The 26,102-nt window shown below is 37.9% G+C and overlaps 1 protein-coding gene across 1 annotated transcript in view; it reads right to left on the minus strand.

Moving 5' to 3' along the window:
* ush2a (Usher syndrome 2A (autosomal recessive, mild)) overlaps positions 1 to 26,102 on the minus strand; it is a 292,843-nt gene that overhangs the window by 147,414 nt on the left and 119,327 nt on the right. Inside the window, exons 31-40 of the mRNA XM_036135732.1 lie at positions 18,677 to 18,803; positions 15,642 to 15,743; positions 14,294 to 14,482; positions 13,795 to 13,925; positions 13,427 to 13,706; positions 12,415 to 12,639; positions 11,044 to 11,124; positions 6,092 to 6,280; positions 3,326 to 3,466; positions 2,104 to 2,179 (exon numbers count right to left, since the gene is read on the minus strand). Coding sequence (XP_035991625.1) covers positions 2,104 to 2,179; positions 3,326 to 3,466; positions 6,092 to 6,280; positions 11,044 to 11,124; positions 12,415 to 12,639; positions 13,427 to 13,706; positions 13,795 to 13,925; positions 14,294 to 14,482; positions 15,642 to 15,743; positions 18,677 to 18,803 — 1,541 coding nt within the window. The remainder of the gene's footprint in view (positions 1 to 2,103; positions 2,180 to 3,325; positions 3,467 to 6,091; positions 6,281 to 11,043; positions 11,125 to 12,414; positions 12,640 to 13,426; positions 13,707 to 13,794; positions 13,926 to 14,293; positions 14,483 to 15,641; positions 15,744 to 18,676; positions 18,804 to 26,102) is intronic.

Raw genomic sequence — 26,102 nt, forward strand, 5'->3', positions numbered from 1 at the left:
AGATACATTTAATATAAACTGTGGTAAGCTCTTTTCACATGCACCTGCTACCTATGTTGAACACCCTCCACATTGGTAGCATGCTCCTCAGAAGTAAACAGTACAAAAGCTTGGTGCACACTAATGGAAATCCTAAAGCCTTCTTCGTCAAAGCTGAAAGTTTCACTTATTAAGTTCTTAAAATGTTCTTTTTGGTGCAATTTTTTAAGCAGTATTTTCTTGCATTTTTATCATTTTGATCCAAAGCAGTGATGACTGCATGCAATTAATTGAAGGAAATCATTGCCCTACTTGAAGACAATGATTTCAAGCACATCTGTCATGTTTTATGACAGTCATTCTGCTAACAGCATTCGTAGGAGTTATTTCACCTCTACTCTCTCCCAGATTCACCTATGTCCATGATATAACTACAGTGAAATGAAGCACGCTGACAAGTTTGTGCCAGAGATACAACAGACTTGTCTTTTTTTTGCTTTAAAGTAAACCTTTTAATTATCTGTAAAAAAAAAAAATCATGTGCATCTAAACAATCTGGCCAGTATCAAACTAAAAACAAAGAAAAAGGCAATTAAGCAACAATTAATTTGCTTTCACACAAGAGGTCGCAGCACAACTCAAACACCTGTAAAAGGTATGCTGGGTCCTTTGGTAGTGCTGTGATACTGCAAATGAAAGACGAAGAAAACATTGGGCATGTGCAGACAACTCATGTGAAGTAAGCACAGCACCATGGCGGGGGGATCAGACAAACATTTACACATGTTCAACGTGATCTTTATGTGGGTTGGCAGGGGACACATGGTCTAGAGTGGGCTTGTTAGAAAAAAATATTCCGAGGACATGACTAACAACCATAGCAAAGCTGCAACACTGGATGGTGCCATCTTTGTTCTTATTTGTGAGAGTGAAGTGTGTGCAGGTTGCAGAGAGATACGAAGCTACGATATCATCGTTTAAAGCTATAGTTGGTAATCCTGTTCAGAAACACTTTTTGTAATATACTGGGTAAAATCATCCTTCCAACCTGAAAATAGTTAATACATTATATATTCACAAAAAGGAGGCTTAAAAAATCCTTTTCTGTGGGAGCTGCTGGCCTGTAAAAACTCTAACCAATCTGTGCTGTTCGGTCTGAAGAGCATGGATTTGTCAAAGTCTTGTTCCTGCTCTAATCCATAGACGTAATATACTCACCCCCTCTGTCCCTCAAGTTCCGGGGGTGTTGCCATATCTATTGGTTGTCCCACATGCCAATCATTCTGACGCACTCACGTAACAGCAGTGTCCGTGCTCTTTCCTTCTTAGTTTCCGCTTGCTGGCTATGCATGCACACTTCTAGTGTTTATGTAGCTGGTTAGCTTAGCGGCTAGGTTAGCGATTAGCCGTTTATTGTAGCTCTGCTGCTCTCACCATATACTTTGAACATGGCTGAGAGTCGCAAGAAGTAAACCGGGTTCAAGTTTATGAGAAGAAGAGGAAGGCCTCAGTAGAAAGACATAAGACCAGAGTGGATTTGGGAGACTTATTTCACACAAACCTCCTGAAAAGTGAAAGAGCAAGGTAAGACACTATCTTTAAGAGAAAATGCAGCTCGCCTCTAACCAGAGAAAAATGTTATCAGCATTTTGAAATATATCCACATTGGAACCCGGTTTCAAAAATTTGCGTTTACGGTCTCCGAAAACACCGGATCCAAGTGGACACACAGTCTAAACGACACAATGCCTTTGTGGATAAGCCTAATCTCATCTTCGTGTGGACGGGGCCAAAGTTTGAAAACACAATATTTACGTCACTCCCATATCTTGTGACTGCACTATGTTAGCCAGTATCTATGAAACTGTAAGGTAAAGTTATTCTACAGCAAAGTGTTAAACAGAAGCCTTTGCTTCTTTGTTATGCAGCATTATGTTAAGAGTGCATTGAGTTGGGAAAAAACACATAACTTATGTATCATCTGACAAATAAGCGGACCAGAAAGGAGAAACATCAAGATAATATGACATAGAAAAACTCTAGACAAGAATATTAGTTATTTACAAATTATTCATGTCTAACATCCTATGCTGCTAGGTTTGGGGAGACGAGAATGTACCTTACCTTGCTGGAGGCTCCCAGGTTAAAAACAAAGCTGAAGGAGATGAGATTACAAATGGAGGATAGACCGCATCTGGAACTGAAATTGTAGTCAAATGAAAATGTACCTCAATATGTGCATCTACAAACATAGTGGTTAAAAAAACGAAAGAATGTGGCCACTTTGTATGTATACACATGTGATACACATTATTAATAGGCATATTTTTTATCCCCAATATTTTATTCAAGGAGTTCTGGAAGATTTTATGGTTATAAACTGCAAAGACAGGATGAGAAAAAGCCTCATTGGAAAATAGCCACCACTCCACCACACTGAAAGGGGCAACTTAAGGTGGTTACAAAAACTTCCTATATCAATATCATCTTGGAGGTTTTCTCTTGAAAGTTGTTCTGTTGCTCTTCTGTGGTAAAAATAAGTTACCTGATTTAAGATCAGCGTATGTTATTGAAAAGGGGAACTGATCTTTTTCTACATTCAACAAAGAAGAAAAATAAAAAAATAAATAAATCAGAAAGCCTGTTCTGTAGCATCTGTGTCCTATGACTTGAACCTGTAGAACAGAAGAACCTTCATCTCTTATGTGTATAAACCAGAGGTAAGGAAAAGGTTTTCATGGGGGAGTAAAAGTTGTGCCTGGACAGTATGCATAACTGAAAAAAATGTGTTTTAAATACATTTTCTTTCCTGGTGTCTCTCTGACATGTTTCAGTGTTTTAACTCTGTGCTCTGTAGAAATCAATACAGTAATCTGTTTCTTCCCCTTAGTGTCAGATTGATTTTTGCTGTCTCTGTACTGACCCCTGCCGTCACATTATCTCCCCAACAAGGCTGGTTACTCCAACACAGATTAATGTTGTAACTAAAAAGAAAATGAAGAAAAATATTTCCCTTTTCAGTCAAGTTTATATTTCTTTATACTTTTTATAATCTATAATATGTCATCTTTTGTCAAGCTGTTATAAGCTCTCCAAGTGCTCCATTCTTTTCACATTTTCCACCTTACATTTACAATCATTCCCTCCTGGTTCTAATTTGTCTACTCTTTTTATAATGTGCCTCCTTTTTATCCCTCCAAAAATCCATAACTCTCTCTAAACATAAAATATTAGTGTGATAAGAAGTGTGTTTCTTTGTCAAGGTGCAAAAAAAGTCACACGAGTACTAAAGATAAGAAATGGAAAAAGTTGTTCACAGAAAAAGGTGTATTTGTGTATTTGTTACCTTCTTCTGGGGTTTTGAAGCTTGATCTTACATCATTGTCACCACCACTGTTACCAACAGGACTCTCAGTGCAGCCAGCAGGGCTACATGCACTTACGGTGACAATGTAATGGGTTGATGGAGTGAGACCAGTCATCACACCTGAAAAGAATCGCAAAAATAGTCAGGTAAAGAGCATAGACAAGGAATGTTATCTACAAACAATTCTAACTACAGAAAAAAACAAAAAAAAACAACAAAGCTGATTTCATTAACACAGCTCTACATAAGAAGACAGATTTTACCAAATATAAGAATACCTTGTGAATTAATAATACCTATGCAGGCAGTGGTTAAAATGTTATCCCATGTTACTATTAAATCAGGATTTTATCAGATAGAAATAAATATTATCTGTTATTCTATTTACAAATAATAGAAAGCTTTAAAGCATAAAACATTCTCAGGTTGAATAGCTCAAGTTGAGTTAAAGCAGAACTCATCTGATCTCGTCTCAATGGAGAATATTTTTCATTGGTTAAAGATAAAAATTACAGTTTCAGGAAATAAACCTTTCCAGTCAAAACTAGTCACTTGACCTCTGTTGCATAAATACTATAAAATAACCTGCTCAATTATACAGCAATAATTTTTCTGATTAATTTTGGGTGGAACGGTGCAGCAGTTCTCAGCACTGTTGCCCTGAAGTAAATCCCGGATCAAGGTTCTTCTGCAAGGTGTTTGGATGTTCCTACAATTAATGCATGGGTTTTCTCCAGGTACTCCTCTTCCTCCCAGTCCAAAAACATATATGTCGAATCATTGGGAACTCTAAATTGGCCTTAGTAGTGAGTTTGGAGACAGGCACAGGGCCCCCAACAACCCTGCTAGGATGAGCAAGTACATACAATGTATAGATGGATGGATGGATGGATGGATGGATGGATGGATGGATGGATGGATGGATGGATGGAATAGTTTGCAAGACTATAGTAGGAAAAAAAAGCACCTAAAACCTAAATAGTTGGGACTTTTCTAGCTGAATCAATGGAATCTGACTTGATGTCTACATTTCATTTCCATTTTGATTGATGCACTACAAATCAATCAAGGTGGCCCACAGAGGTTAAACAGTGGTACCGTTCAAGGACAATTAACTTCAAATGGACTAAATGCCTTAGGACCCCTTTGTACAATATATGCATTAACTAACAGGCTTTATTCCATACTTAGCATAACCAACATCTGTAAACAAATGGCTTAAAAGTGTGTCTTAAAAACTTTTTTTTTCTTGTGTGCTACTGTTGCTAAGCAAACTTGCAGTGCTTGGCAAACAGACCCGGTCTATTCTAATTGTTAAGCTTTACTCGTCTCTCTCTGATGTTTTTGATTTAGCCGTCTTGGCCTCCTTCACTCCTTTATGCGTTTCCAAAGTCACTTTTTTTACATCGTCTGTTTTCTCTTCCACTCCTCCCCACTCCCCTTTCTGCCTTCTGTGCTCAATCACCCTGTACTCGTCTCTTTCTCTCACTCTCTCTCAGTCTTACCCATGTCTTTTAATTCAATTAGGGGGCCAGGGCCCCACTCTACCGCTATTACACCCTCATTTGCTTTCTGTGTTTTTTTAGCCATCGGTGTAATTCTGCAGTCAGGTGTCGAGGCTATCATAAATTAAGAAGCCTTATCACAGTGGACTAAATGTCTGCAAAAGAAAGAGGGAGGGAATGAGGACCAGCGAAAGAGACACTGGAGAAGACAGAGGCAGCAAGCTCATCATCATATTTGCCTAGAGACATAGCAGTGTGGATGAGAGGAGGGACGAATAGCAGGAGTGGACGCAGACATCATCTTCATCATAAAAGACGAAGCGGGGAAAGATAGAAGAGCGAGCAACAGCAAGAGAGGGGGACAAAAAGGAGTGATGCCAGGGAATGAGATCATTGGGGTAGTCCTGAGTGTCTTATTCCAAATGGAGACAGTCTCCTAAAGCTGGATTCACGCCAATGGGACATTAACAGGTTTAACTGGAACATTGTGGATGTATGTGTGTCATCATGAAAGACAAGAACAGAGAGAATAAAAAAGGGTGTCTTAATGACTTTTCGTTTTAGGTCAAAAGGTGTATGAGAAATCACAGGAAATTATCTGCAACAGGTTCAACAGAACTGTGAGCACACGTTAAAACTTACATAATTTCCCCATGCATGTTTTCTTTCATCATTTAAACAAATGGTTGATTTTGTTGATGGATCCAAAACCACATCTTAGAACAATATTTAAATATTTTATCATGAAGCTTTTTTAAGATAAATGAAACAAGCTCATCATGTTTTGTTTGACTGTTGCCTGCGCGTTTGATTCAGCCATGTATTTATACATGTCTTTGTTAATATGCTAACATAAGGCATGTTTACACTTTTCTCGTTTGCCTTTTATTCTAATTTAGTGAGTTTTTACAGCCCTGTTTTCCTCTCAACCGCAAGAGATCCTGCCTTTTGCCAGGCCACAACTATAAATAGGAAATGGTTCCCTATTCTGTCTAGTTAAAAATAGGTTAAATCAAATAACTGATTGATCGGCAGAGCAACACAAGATAAGGAATAATCTTTAATAAGCATTATAGATTTGTATAACGTTTAGAATAAAAGATGTAAAAAATGACTAAATGTATAGCTGTGTGCAAAAAGAAACAAACAAAAAAAAAACAACTAAAAATTGCATTAGGATATGACCTAAATGTACCACATGAACAATTTAGAGGGTGAGTTGAAAATAATTGTGTTTTACCTGTGAAATTTCCATTAGCTAGAAATGTGGCTGTGATAGGTGGTACTTCTGGATGGTCCTTATTGTAGGCTTTAAGCACATATCTGTCAATAAGCCCTCTGATGTCGCCTGTGGGTGGCAACCAGCTCACCTGGGCCCTGAAGCCACTGATACTTTGCACTGTGGCTGGAGGTTGTACAAATGTAGGTACTAGAAAAAGTCAAAGAAGAACAAGCAATTAAAAAAGACTGTAAGAAGTAAATTAGTGTTAATGAAATATTTTTCCTCTTAAAAATGCATTACATTCTGCAAAGATGGATTTCAATGAATGAGTTTCAAATTAACTTATTTCAACAAATCGATTTGAATTTACATATATGACACAAAGTCATATATGTCTATTTCTGCAAATTTTTATGATCTACAACTAAAGGCTCCTACATATAATTCAGCGGACGTGAGTTCGTGGACGTCGGTGCACAGTCCGCCTTGAGTGTGCGCGGACTCTGCGCTGACAGGTACGCGCATAGCTCAATCTTTACCGCATATGTGGTGTCACACTATAAACTGCTTGGCATCAAGAAGTATTCACATCAAACTGTTTTATATGTGACACCAAGCTTGATACAGTGTGCCGCTCCAAACAGGCGGTTGCAAGGACGCACTGCATCACGGTCCCTCTCTGTGCCTAGGGATGGGTACCTTTCACATTTGAAGAGATACGGTACAGATACCCGGTACCTGGGTAGCAATACCGGTACTTAAAAGTACCTATTTTTGATAAATATGTGTATTTATGAGGTAATAAATGTTAGTTTATTAAAAAAAAATTAAAAATTTTCAATTGACCATATTTAATTCTTAATATATAAACTTGTTTGGATCTAGAAATGAACCTTATTTAATCATTTATGAATTTTAATACATTGCCTGAATCCACAGCCCATAAAACAAATTTTTACCAAAACAATTATCCGTGGCACATAGAGTGAAAGAGGGCATTATGGGACAGAAGCTGTGTGTGAATAAAATCCAGGGAATTGCTTTAGTGCAACAGTTTCAGATATGAGAAAAATGTAAACATTATATTTTATCTTGCTTTGTAAATCAGGGTGGGATACATTTGCAATGAGGGAACAGAGGCCCTCCTCTCTGCACTCTTGGCTCTGACTGTCAGCGAGTTTCAGGACAAAGCAGCAGCAGCTGTCTGTCTGTCTGTCTGAGCGACAGCCCTTGGAGAAGTGCAAATGGGATCACAGCAGCACTCAAGACAAGACACAGCACTGCCTCACGACAATAACTGATTGTTACTTTCATGGGAAGTTACCAATAAAAGAAGAGAGTCAATAGACTTGTTGCTAGTTGCTTTTTAAAAAAAAAAAAAAAGTCACTAGAAGGGTCTGGAAAGTCGCTAAATATAACGGCAAATTCGCTAGATTGGCAACAGTGACCCGGTGCTTCTTCACATATCACAAATATTGCAGCGAGCGGAATTTGCATCGCATTTTGGAAAGTGGAAGTGCGCTTTCTGTCAGCCGCTTTGTTGACTGTACCAGCGGCTACTGACGTCATTACTCTGTGGTGCATGCAATGCCGTGTTCATGTTCAGCACAGAAAATTGCCCACTCTTCCACTCTCTCAGTGTCACAGTGATGTGTTTATGTACCGAAACATGGTTGATTTTATGTGAATCGGTACCTGGTACTATCGATGGGATTTAGTTGGTGCCAATTAAAGTATCGAATTCTGTAACCATCCCTGTCTGTGCCCCACTGACCGGTGTGCGGTGGGTGCCTGTTGGAAAAGGAATGGCTCTAGGTGCTCAGCTAGTTCATCAAACATGTTATTATCCTTACCCCCCTTCGTCCCACTGGCAGAAAGTGTGAGAAATGTTGGAATTTGTCACGAGAAATGTAGGCAATAGGTACAACTATGAAGGATAAAATGTTCATGGAGAGTCCACAGAGAGTCCGCGTGGCTCACAGTATGCACACAACACGCCCGAGTATGTGTGAGTCTTAAATAAAACCCACATTTCAGTTTCTTTAAAAAGCAAAAAAAAAAATTCAATAAAGTAATTAAACTAAGCCTCTTTTCCACTAAAAGTCCTGTGATTTAAATACCTGGGATTTTTTTCCACTTACTGCTTTCTTCTCAGAAAGGAAAATTGATTTAAATCAGCCCAATGATGCATAGGGAAGTTGTAAAGAAAACTGCACTACACCTCCAGTCCAGCGGGTGGGGGTAATAAGAGACCAATGACATCACCAGCTGTTCTCACTGATATCTCAGCGTAAATGTCATCGCCTACCAACCATGACAGCATAAAGCCCAGAGCTGAGAAATCGTAAACATTTACCTCAAAGCTCGTTTCAGAATTTACTCTCCTACAGTTAATGTTTGTAAAGGACATGGTGTCCAGTGGACCAGGGGACATGCAGGGGTGAAGGGTGGGCATGGGCTGGGCTACTACAACCAGATAAGTGAATGCTAAATAAACAAACTGAATGCATCTAAATTTCAGACATTCAATTTCACTCCATATCACACTTTAGTCCTAGATCGACTTTATTGTAAGCATTCAAAACCCCTAGGGACCTTTCAAATAAAAAATGGCCATAAGCTATCTTAAGTGTTACAAAAGCCTGCACAACACTGCAAAAATGGATCTAAAAATAAGTAAAATATTCTTAAAGTTTGTGTATTTATCCTAGATTTGAGCAGGTAAATAAGCTTATCTGCCAATGGAATGAGCATTTTTACCCCTAAAATAAGATAATTAGACATCCTGCACTTGAAATAAGACGATTGAGATGAATTGTTCCTATTTTAAGTGCAAAATTCTTATTCCATTGGCAACTCATCTTATTTACCTGCTCAAATCAAGGACAAATACACAAATTTTAAGAACATTTTACTTACTTCTAGTTCCGTTTTTGCAGTGAACACTTCATCTTGGTTTTCTACCATCACATTCCTCCCCTCGATGATCACCAAGTGACATGTAACACAGTTAATCTGCTGCTTTAGTCTCGGAACATTGCATTCTGCTACAACCTCCAGGGGACAGTGGCTACAACATCAGATGATGGAACACAAATCATCATTAACTTCATGAAACGGGAAACTCACACTTCAGCAACCTGGATGCCATCTTTCTGCATTCTTCTTCAACATTCCGATATTTTGAATTTAAAATGAAATGCAAAAATTATTTCTTCTGAAAAGAGGGCTCTAGACCACTGAGCAACAGACCATTCAATTTTCTTCTCAGTCCTGTTAAGATGCTTATGACATTGTCTCTGGTTAAGGAGTAGCATAACAGAAGGAACCCAACAGTTGTGGTTCATCTCCTGGATGCTTCTATGTGTCCTGGATCCTGAAGCACTGACTCCAGCTGCAGTCCACACCGTTTGAATCTTCCCCAGACTCTTCAATGAGATGTCTGTACAATCCTTTCAGGGTTAAGGTTAGCCTGGTTGCTTGTATGTCTTTTTCTACCACATGTTTTTATTCCACTTTAATTTTAACCAACAGTACCATAAAATCCCATCGACTAAAATCCCATTTTCTATTGGCTTTATATAATATTCACATTTCTGAGAAGTGTTTTTTGCTTCCATTAGATGTAAACCTGAATCATCAATATTAGCACAGATAAACAACTGTCACTTTTTGAACTAAATTACAAAAATACTTATGTTTGTAATATTCAGATGATATTCTAGCTTATTGTGATCATCTAAAAGTACTCAGATAATACAACAGATAAATTAACACTTTTACGACAAGCTAAAGTCCAGCGCAACCTAAAGACAAAAGTATATACATACAAAAAGATCAGAAACAACAGGTAGATGGCACATGAGATCAAAGAAAAAGCTTTCCCCATCTCTCCGTATTTAATAGGCTCAGTAAATCAGACCTAACCATTAGCATAAATAGTATTTATGAGAGTAGTAACTTTTTCAGCACTGATTTAATACAGCCAGCTATTCATTCACAGCTATATTTCACAGAATCCAGCCTCCCACCTTTCCCTGTTGCCTTTTTTTTCGATCATCATCAGCCACTAAGGGAGTTCATCCTTGTCTCCCTTTTCTACTCTATACGATCTTTGTCACACATGTTTTTTGTCTTTTTTTAACTTTTGTTTACAGCTGTTTACATTCTTAATTATCTACTTTGTTTGTCGTGCTATTTTTTTTTTCATCCATTAATCTTTAAATTCTTTTAAAATTGTGCTTTCTGCTTTCTAAACTATTTAGTTATGTTCATTACAATAGCTTGTTGTCTGTAATTATTGTTTTTCCTTCCTGTATTTCTCAATTGGCTTGTACATTTCTTTATCCCCTCATACATTCCTTTTTTTACGTATTTTAAGTTTTATTCAAGTACTACTCTGATTCTTTGCAATCTTTCCCACCTACATTTTCTCTGTTCTTACCTCCCCAATGCCTCGTCCTCCTTTATTTCTTCCCGTTTTTAGCACTTTTTCCCTCTTTTCAATTTGTCTCTCTCTCTCTCTCTCTCTCTCTAGTCATAGGATGGCGTTCTGAAACCTACTAGTGTATCGTTCACTACTAATGAGCAGCTTTATATTACACAAGGGACCAGATAGGCCATTCTGGGTTAACAGCCTTTTACTGGGATGCCCTTTATAGAGGCCTTATCAATCTCTTATACCGTCAGACACTGGTAATATCAATGGCCTTCAATAAGGCTAACATACTGTACAAGGTAATGCTGGTTTCACCTGAAAAATATTTTACGGTTAAAGAAAAATTACAAATTTCAAAACATAGCATAATTAAGAAACTCAAGGAATTGACAACCTCTATGGAAGTGCAATATTTTATGCAAAATGGACCAATGGATAAAAATTGTGTATGCCATACAATCAGAATCTTCGTACATCATAACATCTAATGTTATACCAAAGCATGGCACCTACTGCTAAAGAGATGTCATACCTTTACCACAGCTCCGAGCTCTCTGCCACGGTGATGCTGCCAAACCTCCTGGAGCCAAGGTGACAAACCTGTACAAGTATTCTTAAAACAAGTGTGATTTTGTACACACAAGGGGTTTGGGAGGGGGGGGGGGGCACATGAGACAGAAGAAGCACATATTGATTACAATTAGAGGCAATGCTTTGGAAAAAGTGTACAGGTCACATTTTCAAAACTCACCGGTGCCAGCTGGCCCATAGGGGGCCTTATGTGGAGGGGATAAATATTATAAAAAAATATATTTAACAAATATTATCAATGTCTATCTTAACAGTGTGTGTCTACACACAATTAGAATTTTTAAACAATATTTCCATCGACTAACTCTCAGTGAATTCTTCCACCGCCCCATAAGTGCAGACAAATAGCCAATCACGTGCAGTTACTAGGTGAAATTAATCAATATTGCTGATATTAATCAATATAGCTTTGCTGAATTTCATGGTTTTGGAGCACTGGAAATTTCGCTCCTGCTACAGAAATTGTGAAAGCCTACGAGTTTTGAATCTCAATCAGTGAGAGACAAGATGGTGTCAACGTCAGCCGAGTTGCCGTTTCCACCCAATTCTCTAATGTAATGGCTGAAGTATCCTTTTACGACAAGAACAATGGTGGAAAAAATCTGAGTTAAAGACATGGGACCCGACAAGCCCGATATAACCGACACCCAGCAAAACAATTAGAAAGATAAAACAAGCAATAGGACTTTTTGCAGGAGTTGGTTCAAACAGAAGTCATGGCTGACAGCCTGTGGAACAACCGATGCACTTTTTTGTTTCCCTTGCATCCTTTTCAAAATTGGCAGGTGTGATTTGATGTGGACAGAGTCAAGACAAATTGACTTAAAGCACCTCTCTGAATGCTTCAAGAAACATGAGAGATCAAGATTTCACAAGGAAAACTGCATTCATGAACCGCATACAGACTATCAGGTAGGCTAAATGCATTAATATGTAGCCTAAAATAATTGTTATTCCGTTTGCATGGATTCTGTGTAACCTGAAATGTGTGTCATCTAATTAAAAGAAGTTGTTTTAATAAGATGACAAATATTTCAAGTCTTATTGAAAATAAGAACATAAGAACAAATTTCATCTAGTCTGAGTTTATCTGTGTCTTATCACATGAGCACAACCAGTAATCTTTTCCACCAGCTGCCACTGAATCTCACCCCAAACCTATTGGTTTTGGAGATATGATCTTGCAGAAACTTTTATAACTTTGTACACAAAGTTTCATTTCTTTGAATAAATTACTGGAATCAATTACCTTTTCATTGATTACATTTTTAATGTATTGCAATACATCTGCATGCAAATTGCACATTGTTACCTGTAAAAGGCTGCAAGCCATAATCTGTAGCTTGTGTCTGTCTCCCAGTGTACACAAGCACTGAATCGTTTCCTCTGCAGTTAAACCGGCTTTCACTGGTAGGACAGCCATCTAAGTTGACCCTCACCGAGCGGCAGTAAGTAACTGAGAGATTAATACTGCGACTGACAGAAGGGGTTCGTGCATCACTGCGAACAGTTAGACGGCGTACACATCCTCCAAGCCCTGTGAAAGAAAATAAAAACAAAGCCAGGAAAATGTGTCAGGAGTTCTGGACTTACAAGGATAATTCCATTAGATATTTGTTTTGATTTGAGTAGTAGTGGTATTCACTCAGCTCTAGATACTGTATCTGGAGCTGTAAACTGAACTCAGAATCAGTAAACTTGCAATAACTCCATAAGCCAAGGGTTGTTCACAATTCTCAACATTTTCAAAAAGTGTCTAAAACATTCTCTTCTTTGGACCAAACCCCTCTGAAAAGCAGTCGAAGCAGGTTCACGGAAAGAGGGGATTAGGTTGCTCTCTGAATGGGCAAGAATCACTCGTAGCCCTTGATAGGCTTTGTTATTTCTCTGCATGAAGAATGCCATGTGTTGCGTGAGACTTGACAGCTCTGTCTATTACGTTTGTGCAGGAGAAGAGCAAAATGTGCTAATATACCACATTCATGTCATATTCAACAAGTCATCATTTAAGCGTACACAAGACTTCAACCCTCCCAGGAACCTGTTTGTACGCTTGTGAAAAGGCAAAACATTGCGCATGACCTCTTACTAGGAGGTAGGGATGGTGTTTATAAGGAGTTTATAACAAAAAACCCTTTTCTGTATAGCTGTGCAAGTTCACAGAAATAAAACGAAAACCAAGTGGCTCCTTGGCAAATGAAAACTATTTAAAAGTATTAGGAGATTCTAGAAAACAGAACTAAAACTATCAAGGATATCTATAATAAACTGCTCTTCTCAAAAAATATTCTTCCTTGAACACCAGAAATTGTTATGCATCTCACCATGTTTGTGACTTTGAACATTCAGAGCAGGATGCAAGAGTTCAGTCGGAACACCACCCAAGTACAACGGTGAATCAACTCTCAAGCTTGCTGCCCCTCCCATTCCCCTCATTTCCTCGGCCCACTCATCCACTGCAGCAGAGATGAGAGAGCCCTGTTTTGCCAGTGACAACTGTTTCCAGCCACCGTCACAGTAGCTAAGTCCAACCCACATGCGGAGTTCAGTTGTGTGGCCACCAAACGCAAGAATAAAGGACAAAAGACCAGCTTCCAGTTCCACCTGAAAAAAAAAACACTAGTAAGATTGATTACATCAAAGTATGTCCTTGCTCTTAAAATAGTGGCTTCAAATGAGTCCATGAACTCACAAGCATGTAATCTTCCGTTTGTGTGCTGTATGTAAACAGCAACAGTGCACTGAGCTGGTCAGTTCTGAAATCTATTGAAATGTCAAAGTTGTGTCCTCCACTGAACACATCTGTGTTTAACTCCAGGTAGCCTGCAAGTATAACAAGGACATAATTAGTGTCAACATGCATTTTTATTTCAATAAAAGGAGTTACATAATAGATATGGTATTTATTTTAGGTATAAGAGATTTTATCATGTTGAGACTAGATAAGCAGATAACTGCAGCTGTGTATTAGGACACTAAATCTTAAGATAGTTATAAACACAATTTGATGGTCCACAAAGTTATTTGTTTCCGGAAAATTCCAAAAACCTGTTTGATATGTTTCTACATCACAGCATATGTTATGTGCTTTAGTTTCAGTTTTACACTTATCTGGTGTGCCTTGTGGAAAAGACAAAGAAAAAACAAAAAACAAAGGTAAAGTAACAAAGAAATCAAAAGCACAATCCTACCATCACCCAGAAAATGGACTCCTTCCACAGTTTGAAGAGGACATCCTTCCCAGCTTTCATACACTTCCACCTTCTTTGTAGCTTTTTTCCAATCCAGTAATTTCCATTTCTCTAAAGGGCTGTCAGTCATCTTAACACTTATGTCTCTGAGGCAGCCAGAGAAGCCCCTCTGCACCAGTTGGGTATCCCCTGGTGAGAAAGAATCTAAAGTTGTCAGCAGAAATTTTCTTTTTCTAAATCATTTAATTAAAATACGTTCTGTGATTCAAGCTCCATTCAAAGTTCATTCTTTGGTCAAAAGAAAATTATAAAATACAATTTTGGATGGACTCCTCATGGTTATAAATTTCTTCATTATTTTTGGTTCTTTTAATAATTATTTGGAAGGTTATATTCCCTAGTGGATTGATTATATAACATACAACTTCAACCATTTGTCAGAGAATGAATTGGGTGCACAAGATAACAACTAACAAGCTTATGGCATCATTGAAGCAGCTTCACAAAAGCATAGTCTACACATTTTTAACAGGGTTAGGGTCAGTGCTCTGGGAAGCTGATTTCAGGGGCTAAACCATGTCTTATTGACTCTAAAACATGTTGTGATTTTGACCTATTAACACCCAACTGTGTCCAAAGTTTGAATAATTTGATTGCCTATTTAAGGTGAAGTTGGTGAATTTAGAGGCAGTCCTCCTAAATAATTAATACAACAATTTATCATTACCACTGGTGTCAAAGCAGTCCCACAGCTTTAAGTACATTTTTGTAAATTGTAGTCAAGCTTAAAAATTTATTGTTTCAGGTATTGGTCAATCCAGTAAGCGCCGTCAAACAAATCATTTTAGTATTGCCAAAGAAATAATTTTGACCCTGTGCAGAGAAAATCCACAATATATTAAACTTGTGCTCTCAATACTTGTTAGAAATGTGGGTAAATAATTTTGTTTTTTTATAGTGAAATTATTCTACCCTAGAAACTGAATGGTTTACATACTGTACATAATCATTATTATAAAATAACACAAAATCAACATATGGCATTCATACTAATGGTGAGTAGATGTAAACTTATGGTTGTAACTGTATATAGTCACTGTAAAAAGATAAAAAGGTTTTGCTTATCACAACAACAACAACAACAACAACAATAACAACAACAAAAACATCATGAGGTCTAGACTTTGACTGGACCACTGCAGCTCTTTGACTGATTTTCTTTCCAGCTATTTTGTTGGAGATTTAAACAGAGACAGTTTTCTATGTGGTATCGTTAACTCAAAACAATATTTAAATTGTCAGACAGACGATCAATATAATGTCACATTAATAATGACTTGAGATTTACCTGAATCATCTCTTACAAGAGTAAAATCTTCTGGCAGGCCTCCAATGAACAATCCCATGTTTTCACCAATAATGCTGTTCCCGCTGGAAGCTGATGCACTTCCTGGGAATGGTTATGGGGAGGGGGGGGGGGGGGGGGGGGTCAATGGAAAAGCAAAAGAGCAGAACCGTACAACAAATATATTTCATAAACTTTTAAGCTAATTTTAGCATTAAAAAGAACAATTGTTAAACCTATTTTATAAACATGTTTAGATTCAGTTTGTCTTCCTGAAGCGATAATGTTAAGAGGAAGAGACTTATTTCCAAAGCAGAGCCAATGGTGAACCAAAATAAACATAATCAAAGGTAGAAGCATGTTAGGACGAGACTTTTATTTTACATTTTCATTTTAGTTTATTAACTGAAATGCAAAATGATAAATAATTAACAAAGACTATGTAGTTGTCTGATTGCAAGGAGTGATCCAATTTGTTTATTTTTTAGCAAAAACGGGGGCGGGGGGTGCTTTACAATCCAACTGTATTTGTAAAGCACTTTAAAATTTCACAAAGACCATAGTGCTGTAAAGTAAACAACAGGGTAAACATAGACACAAGACATAATTTAGATAAAACAATAAAAGTGTAACACACAAGCATAAAATATGAATTTAAAAGTCAGTAATAAAAATAACTTAACCTCACAGGTTAAAATCAACTTTTCACATCAAGTCAATTGCAAAGGCAAAGAGATCAGTTTTAAGTAGAGATTTAAATGTAGCCTCTTTAATGCACAATAGAAGGTCATTCCAGGGGTTCCCCAGGGGTTTGATTGTTTATGATAGCTTTGTTTATGTTATCAATATTTTTTATCCTGAGATCCTTATTTAAGGTATTGGCTTAGCGTTGGTTCAGTATTTGTTAATATATATTCTGGTATCTGTTGGATTTGGTTTCTGTCTGGTTAGCTGATGTTCTTATTATTTTAGTAGTTCTGTTAGATCTTTATTTTATGTTTGCCTTTCTTTAGGTCACTTTCTGTTCTTTATGTATGCTATAAGTGTACTGTTAAAATTAGTTAGCTTATGGTCTTTATTATTTATGTAGTTCTGTTATCTGTCCTCAGTTCAATTAGGATTTTCCCCCATTCTGGCCTTTCTCCTGTTCCCTGATAGATTCTGCTATTTCCCCTGCACCTGCTAGTTCATTGCCCCCTTCTCCTGCAGCCTAATTGTCACCCAGTTCACGAGTCTCATTGCTCCACCTGTTCCTTCTGTATAAGTTCAGCTAGCTCTATCATTCACATTGTCAGGTCCTCCGTCTTCATTCGTCATCCTACCCTGTTCTGGTCACTGTCCTGTCGTGTTGCTGGTTTTTGTCATCCTGTAAGACTGTTTTCTTTAATAAACCATCCTTATCTTCAAGATGTGACTCCCGAGCTCTTCTCTACGTTTCAATCCTACCAGTTCAACCCGACATCTCAATGATTAAAAAAAGTTTCTTTGCACGGCCTACGGAAATTCTAACTAAAAGACAGCAAATGCCCATTAACAGAAAATTTCATGCATTTTATCTGGCTAAGTTGAAGGCCAACATATACATTTGTAAACTTGCTAACTCAAACTCTACAATTGCAATGTAATAATGTAATATTTTGCTTTAATCTCTAATGAGCAGCCCTCTGTAAGATTTCCTTTTCTTGTCTGACTTCAGCATGAGACCCTTCGACAGCCACTTTTCTTACCCACAACAAATCCTCTCTCAACATCACTCTTCCGTGGTTCGGATCCGATCTCTCTGACAACATTAGGTCAACAACTGCACCCCTGATCCATGGTGTTCTCCTGGGTTCTATGCTTGACTCTCTGCTTTCTGTCTACATTCTTGCTATTGCTATTTGCCATCCTAGACTCCATGTCCACTGCAATGCTGACACCCAGATCTACAACCCCCAGTCAAGTAATATTGCCAAAACCCACTCCAATTATCAATTATATAAATTGTCTTTAAATTCTAGGATGCAGGTCAGATTTCTCCAACCTATCAAAAATATTTTTGACAAATCTTTGTAACTGTATCTTAAAATCTTTCCCCAAATCACCTCAAAACTTCTGTGTCATTCTCAACCACTGTATGTCAACCCAACTTCAATTTGAAACTTTGGAATCATGTTCACCAGCCACCTCACATTTGAGAACCAGATCCACAACATTTTCAGAACTACCTCCTTCAATCTCAAGAACATTGAAACCTCAACTGGCACTTTAATAACCCTCTGACTTGATTACTGCAACATCATCCTCTATCCTTCATCACTCAAAACCTCTCAATAAACTCCAGTTTACCCCAGTACCACACCAGATATATCACCCCTGCTCCAAAAAACTTTCTCTAGCTTCTTATTCCTCAAGATGTTAAATTGGAAGAAATTCTCCTTAGTTTTAATTCACTTCATAGCCAGGCCCACAAATATCTTAGAAATCAACAGTACACGCTCTCCTGCTGCCTACAATTCTCTTAAATCTCCCATTCAGAACTAGGTGCAAAAGGTAGGAAGATAGATTGTGTGCCTATGGACGCAGAACACCCCCTTTAAGCTGAAAGTTTCTTCCACAATCCATCAGAGACTGAACAGAACTACACACGTCAAAATAACTTCTCAAAGGGGATTTCAGTGTTTAACTGAGTTTCCGCTTATTCCTTTTTTTTTCAGTATTTTATTGAACCCTACATTTGTCAGTAAAGCATCTCAGTTTTCTGTAAAGAACTGAATAAATTAAATATTTAATCATAAATTAAATTTTAGTGTCAAAATTCCCTTGGTGAAAAAAAAGCAGCTGGAAAAAAACAAACAACCAAACACACATAAACGAAACAAACTAATCTTTTTAGCTCCTCAGGACATAAGAGTGATTTGGGATTTTATTACAAAATGCACACACAATTATTCACACTATCTGCATTAAAACTTGTATTTACATCCTATAAAGCACTCAACCGAGCCACGCAAGAAGCAGACACACAGAATGGTTGGTACGAGTATAATAATAGTTACCGCTATACTGATGGTTTATGACGATTGTTCCCACGGCCCTTTGCCTGGTTGCTACTATACTGTGCCACTGGCCATCATTGTAGCGCCGTTCCCTGTCCCCCTGTACACCTACAGCCACTGCTGAGCCCTACAAAAAAAGAAAAAAAGAAGGTCAAAATAAATCCACAAGATAGGCAAGAATCTTAACACAAATGTATTTGTCAACATCGACCGAAGGTCGATGTTTTTAGAGCAATTAGCGAAGTAAATCTGCAACCATTAGAACAAAAACAAAACACTTGTTTAAGACTAAGAATTAAGAATTGTATGACATCATTCTTCTGATCAGCTTTTAGTAGTAAGTAGGCTAGGAGCAATATTGTAAAACAAGAAATAACATAATACACTCACACACCCAGACAAACACACAGTGATGAACATTTAATGAGGAGATCAATAAATGTATGAATGCCAGACTATATCAGCCTCCGACATCTTTACTGCTATTGCTAGCCAGCTCTACTTAACGAGACAACATAGGAGTCTATCTCTTTTTGCTCACCTCTCACAAATATGCAAAAACACTGGTTTAATTACTTGAATAGGAACTACTAGCTGTGAAATTATACACTAGAACCTCCCAGAAACGGCTGCTGAGGTGCCCTTGAGCAAGACATTTAGAGTATAACTGCCACTAAAGTGGTTTTGTTCAATAGCCTAAAGATTGATGGTGGTTTTACCGGGAAGTACCGCAGAAGCAAACCTTGGCGGTCACTTTCATTTTGTCAGGCAATGTACACTATCAGCGGAAGACATTATGTGTGTTTTGAGTAAATAGCTGGATAAAACACAACTCAATTTAGGAAAACCCATGTGTGGGTTGGTGTCATTCCCGGAGTGCTGCAGCACTTGACTGATATGTGTGTTTGTTGTTGGATGCCCCAGTCCCAATCTCTTTAATATACAGCCGTCCCACAAGCTGGCGGTCACACATGAACACAGAAAAAGCATGGAAATCCAAGTTACCGCTCCTGTGGCTTTTCTGACTTTTTTACCCCTCAAAATGCAGGCATATAACGGAAGACCAGATATTTACATACATCATATAAAAATAAGACTTTACAGTCTAAACTTTTGAATACTTTTTAGATAATTACTTTACAACTTTTTTCACATTCTAAGGTTTACATACACTAAAATTAGTATGACTTTAAACAATCCAGGAAAGTCCAGATGATGCCTTGTAAAGTTCGAACAAATTAAACCTTTATTTATACAGGTCTGAGTTGTCATTTATAAGAGGGACCTGTTAATTCAGAACATCTGAGGTAAATGGAGGTACATTTTAAGGTAACACTTCAGTTTAGACATGGTGTCCTTTTGCAGAATCATGGAACAAGTTAAAGAAACCAGCCAAGATATCAGGGAGAGAATTGTGAACTTCTGCAAGTCCAGTTCATCCTTGGGAACTACTTACAGACGCGACAAAGTTCTGTATTTGTTAAAAGATTATTAAATGCACATATAAGTACCATTGAAATGCCCAGCTGTCATACTGCTCCAGAAAGAGACATGTTCTGTGTCCAACCAAACAAGAAAAAAAAAAGACCTCAGAAAGATGGTGGCTGATACTGTTAAAAGGGTGTTATTATCTAATGTGAAATAACCCCAAACATGTTTAAAGGCCAATTAGAGAGGAAAAATACATTACTTCTAAAGCAACTTAAAAAGGCAGGTGAAAGCTTGTAAATTCACTCAGGGACAAAAATGTAATGCTTTTGGAAACCTGACCTGTGGTCTAACGAAACTAAAACTGAAGTGTCTGGACTTAGAGGAAAGAGTGCCAAGCTTAAAAGTATAAGAATACCATGCCAACTGTGAAATAGGAGGCGGCAGCATCATGCTGTGTAAGTTTTGTGCCTCAAGATGGAACGGTGGACTTTACAAAATAAATAGCATAATGAGGAAAGACCTAATGTGGAAATAAAGACATAACGTGGAAATACAAATGAATTTGGTAACCCAAACTGACCTAAATCAGGAAGGTTTTGGGCTGATTTAATGTATTTTTATACAGCAAACATAAATATCCGGTTTCAAGCATCTGTGCATATACTGTATAGTGTACTCTATCTGGAAGAAAGAGAATGGACTAAAAATCCAAATTTCTTTAAACACAACAAACACAAAGTAGAGAGAGAACATGAATGAAGACTTTGTACTTTTAAAACTAATACTAATTTGGATTATTTTCACCTGTCATTGAATATCTTTATTAAAACACTTTATTAAACACTTCCAAAAGTAATTTTTGTAAAACATTTACATTTTAAAACTATTTCAGTAGTCAAAATGGATTAAATGGACATTGTTTAGAAATAAAAAAGGGTAAATTCTTAAAAAGCATACCATTTAAGGATATACTTAAGTTTTCCAGGGCCTAAAATAAGACAGTTATAGTAATCTGTATTCCATTTGAATTCTATTTGCATTTACATAAAGCTAGAGATTATTATCTGTGCATTGGGCCAGGCTTTTCAATATTTTTAGAAATTGCTCAGATTTTGGTTTTGTTGCAGACTTTTAGGTGGTTGACAGTGTTTAGCATCTTTAAACAACCTCCAGCTTCTCCTATAAAAGAATATTTTATTTCCCTGTAGAATGATTGGTGTCTTTGTACTTATTCCTATCCAGTCAGTCAGGGAGACACTGGAAAACAACGCAACTCAGTTTGTGTACAGACTTTAACGACATTGGTAAGATGACTAAAAAAGCCGAAGCAACAAGTGGACACATTTCATAAGTTATGCTGCAGCTCTAAAAAATGCATAAATCGTTTTGAGGAACTTGTCTCTTTTTGGCATTATCAAGAATAGACATTCTTTGTAACATTTATCACAACCTGGGGAATTGTGTGTGTTCTGAAGTATTTTTAGTATAACTTTAGCTCCTTTTTTTTTTACTCAATTTCACACAAAAGCCATGTGTTATTTGTTGTCTCCAGTGCACCAGCACCATGCAAAGGTACTTTAAAGCAATGCACTATTTTTGTCTGTTTCAACACTTTCTCATATCCTCTTACACTAATCTCTACTTAAGTACATTGGTTTATTTCTAACTGGAGAAATGTAATTTCGTTCTTTGTTTTGTAAAGGTGTTCTTGTGCTTTTACATGTGCATGTGTGTGGCAGCTCACACATGCACTTATTTATGAGCATATCACTTTCCTGTGTCATGCTAAATTACCCCCCTGCACTGCTAATCCCATTAGGCTAGCTCAACAGGCTAATAGGGGAAAGTAATGGGCCCAGCTATATGTATCTAGGGGAACACTAATAAGCCGTGACACCACTCCTACTGTTAATTACCCCAAACTAACCTAAACAAAGGAATCAACCCAGCTGGAGAAGACACACAGACAGACAGTCCATCACACATCTTGTAATACAACCACACACATACACATTTATATCTTTACCCACTGATAAAGACATTTTGCTGACATATTCCAAAGTGACACTGATAAGGAACCAATGTGCATGTATGTATATGCAAGTGTGCTTGTGCCATCGGTTAGTGGCCTTATGAATGTATGCGTAATCCTCTCTCACTATCACTTTCATCATCAAAGTGACTGACTCTTAACCCTACTACAAGTAGCTGTATGGATGGATTAGGAAAACGGTGATCTGCATGTATGCTAGTGTGTGCTGGTGTGTGTGTGATTGCCTGTATGTGTAAGTGCTAGGGTGCAAAGCTTAATTAGTTTGCAATTGGTATTCACGCATGGTGACTGCAGGGAATGAGTTAATTGCAGTCCAATTCAAACGTTGACACACTTTCAAAGTTTTCTCTCCCCGTCTCCCTGACAGAAACCAATGAGGGGCTACAGATCGCATTTACTAGATGAGAGCCAGTAAGAGAGAAAATAGGGGAGGTAGCTGAAGAGAAGAAAAGAAAAACACATAGCGGGAGGATTAGATTAGACAAAAGAGTAAAAATTAAAATTAGTAGAAAGAAAACAAGAATTAAGAAAACAGGCATACAAAAAACAGACCATTACAGAAAAAAGGGTTAACGAGCCAAAGGACATACCAGCACTTTCAATTGTATAGTTAAGAAATATATTGTAGCATGTGTTTACTCTAAACTTGCATTTAGCAATCTGAATATGTCTGTTTCAAAGAGACTTTCCACATTTTCACAAACCTTGGCTGTTAAAACTATTTTTCTCAGTTGTTTCCATGAAGGCCATAATAAATACTTTCATTCAATCTTATCACTACTTATCATTTAAAGATGTAATTAAAGGATACTTAAAACTAGATCAAATACCAAAACTAAAATTAAAACCGCAAGCGGTGATGAGCGGCCCTCGCAGCAAAGCGCCGCTCCGGCCTTGGCCACCGCTGGGATTTGCGCACCGCCGGCCGCCCGCCACCGCAGATGCTGTCACGCATTTTGCCCGCCCGTCCACTGGGCGATTTACACGAACGTGTTCGGCAGCGCTCCCCCACGACTCACAAAAAATCTGGTGCAGATTCACCACAACGGACCGGTATAGCCCCCGCTTCACAGCAGACGCCGCACCAATCCGCCTGTCGATCTCCCGCTCCATCTTCCCCTCATTCGTGAACAAGACCCCAAGATACTTAAACTTCTCCACTAGAAGCTGGCCCTTGGGACTTTCCTTTTTTAAAAAGCTTATAGTTAGAGTGGCTCATGTTACCCTGAGCTACCTCTATAGTTATGCTGCTATAGGTTTAGGCTACTGCAGGACATCAGGGTCTATTGTTCTTCAATTTTGAATGACTGTTGTAATTTCAGCTTTTAACTTTTTGATTTTTCTTTTTTCTTCATAGTAGGCACACCTGGTCTGGCGTTCTGTTAGCTGTGGCTTCATCCAGGGAAGACAGATCACCCGCTACTACCATCTAATGTAGAACTTCTGTGCTTTTTTGTCTGTCTTGTTGTGTCTCTGCTCTGTCTTCTGTAACCCCCAGTCTGTCGAGGCAGATGACCGTTCATACTGAGCCCGGTTCTGCTGGAGGTTTTTCCTTCCCGTTAATGGGGAGTTTTTTTCCCCGCTGTTGCTTCATGCTTGCTCAGTAGGTAGGATTGCTGCAAAGCCATGGACAATGCAGACGACTCTCCCTGTGGCTCTACGCTTCTTCAAGAGAGAATGCTACTTGTCAAGACTTTGATGCAATGAACTGGTTCCCTTATATAGGAATTTTTTGACCAATGTGTATAATCTGACCCAATCTGTATAATCTGATTGATTTTGACGTTGTAAAGTGCCTTGAGATGACATATTTCATGAATTGTCACTATATAAATAACATTGAATTGCATCATCTCTTCAGACCAAATAAACTATCACATTTTTTGAGACAGTTATCTCATTTTAAAGATATAATCATCTAACAGTATTACTCTTAGCAAGTTAAAGCTCCATAATAATTTTAGACCAGGTTTTAGTTCCACTCTTTTATTATGCACATCTAGGCTACCTATAAATATAAAGTATGGCATGCCAAAAAACATTTTCAACAAAAGGCAATTTTAGTAATGGCCTTGCGATTTTATATCTAAGCATTAAAAATGATAATATTTCACCAATTTTCACAGCAAGATGGAAATAACGACTATCCAACATTTTAAGATTTTGTAAAAACTTTTTTCCTTTTTTACCTACCTTTTGAAATTAATACTTGTTTCTACTTCTCCAAAATTAAACTTCAAGAAAACTATTGTGCTGTCCTGGGGCCATATGCAGCTAGACAGCTAGGACAAAAGTTCCCCACAAAAGCTTCCTTTTCTTGCATTCACTGAATAACCTTTGTTCCCAAATCTGGCTTTAAACATTCTTTTTGTAAAAAGACGAATATTTTTCCAAGGCAGAAGCGTGTAGAACAAATTCAACTTCAACATTAGCAGTTTCCCTAGCTTCATCGCTGAAAAGCAGCTTTTAACCGGAGCAAAATACGTCAAAGATCTTTTTTTAAGGTGAGAGCACTCACTATCTCACGTAATTCACATAGAGATCTAACAAAGTTGTGATGTCTCACTCTGATTAAATATGAACCCAAAACTTTTCTAACTGTTTTTGCCTTGGATTTCCTCTGACTAAGAATTATTATCTTATTTATGTAATGTATTCACGACATGAATTCCTTGCTGTCTTAACAAAAGGCAGAACAACTATAATGTTACTTTCTATAATTATTACAGGCTCTGCTGAGATGTCAAATTCTGGAGAATGCTTAGACACCCTGACACACAAATATGGATTAACTTCATTTCATGTGCACTCGTGAACTTGTTTTAGTTGATTTAGTTTTCTTGATGTACTGTAGAGCGTGATGAGGTCTGTTGTGGTATTGTGTGCACTGGATTGAGGGGACAGTTGGTGTTGTTTGTCAAACCCAATCTTCTTAAGCTGCAAATTCAGTAAAGTTACCAGATATATATATATATATATATATATATATATATATATATAAAAAACGGTTGCAGTTACAGCTCAAACGTCGTAACAACACTTCTAAATCTGAGTCTGACGCACAATTTCAAATACAAACACGAAGCAGTTTGATTTTTGTCCGATGACGAGCGAGCGAGCGAGAGAGAGACAACTGGTAAAGCAGCACATAGTAACAATAAAGATGAGCGCCATAAAGATGTTATTAATCAGGGAAATCTTTCTGATTGTTTCACAGCGGTTACCTGCAGCGGGTAAACACGCCCACGACAACACACTTAGGCTCCCCGCAGCCCGTTTCTATCGGAATATGTGCCAAAACTGCCTCTTTAAAATGAACTGCACGGTTCAGTCTGCGCCTGTCTGAATTGCAATGTGAAGTTTTACACATCTATGCGTGAGCATAATCAAAAATTCCCCCCAGGAGCAGCGGTTTTTTTTTTCCCCAGGACCCGCGGTAACGACAGCGGTGTTCTTACGATGGAGTATTAGGGCCACACATGAAGAGAAAAAATAATTTTGCCATGACGAGATTAAACTGGTGCAGATCAGTTGATGCAGCGATGCATTTGGCCACCGGAGGCAGTGGCGACCCACCAGCTTAAAATCTATGTATTGACATCTTAAAAATGGTCTTATAGCTTAAAAGATCATCCTGTTTTGGTTGGTTTTGTAGCCGAATAGAAGAGATGTTCTCAAAGCATTAAATAAGCCTTTTGACTTTTAAAAATGTTGTCCTTTTAAGGTAATTTTAAGTTACTTTTTATTAAATTTGTCAATATCTTATGGAAGTCTGGACATATGGCAGCAGCGTTTCAGGTGACTTCGCCACGCCACCACGCCGCACTGCTACATGAAATCCAGTTGGGCCTGGAATCCACAACACAGCAACATGTCTTCTGTCTGTGGACACAGTTTCATGTTGATTAGCTCAGAGGGGTAACATAGCGACTGTTAACAATA

The sequence above is a fragment of the Fundulus heteroclitus genome, chromosome 4 (genome assembly GCF_011125445.2).
Source record: "Fundulus heteroclitus isolate FHET01 chromosome 4, MU-UCD_Fhet_4.1, whole genome shotgun sequence".
NCBI classification, from domain to species: domain Eukaryota; kingdom Metazoa; phylum Chordata; class Actinopteri; order Cyprinodontiformes; family Fundulidae; genus Fundulus; species Fundulus heteroclitus.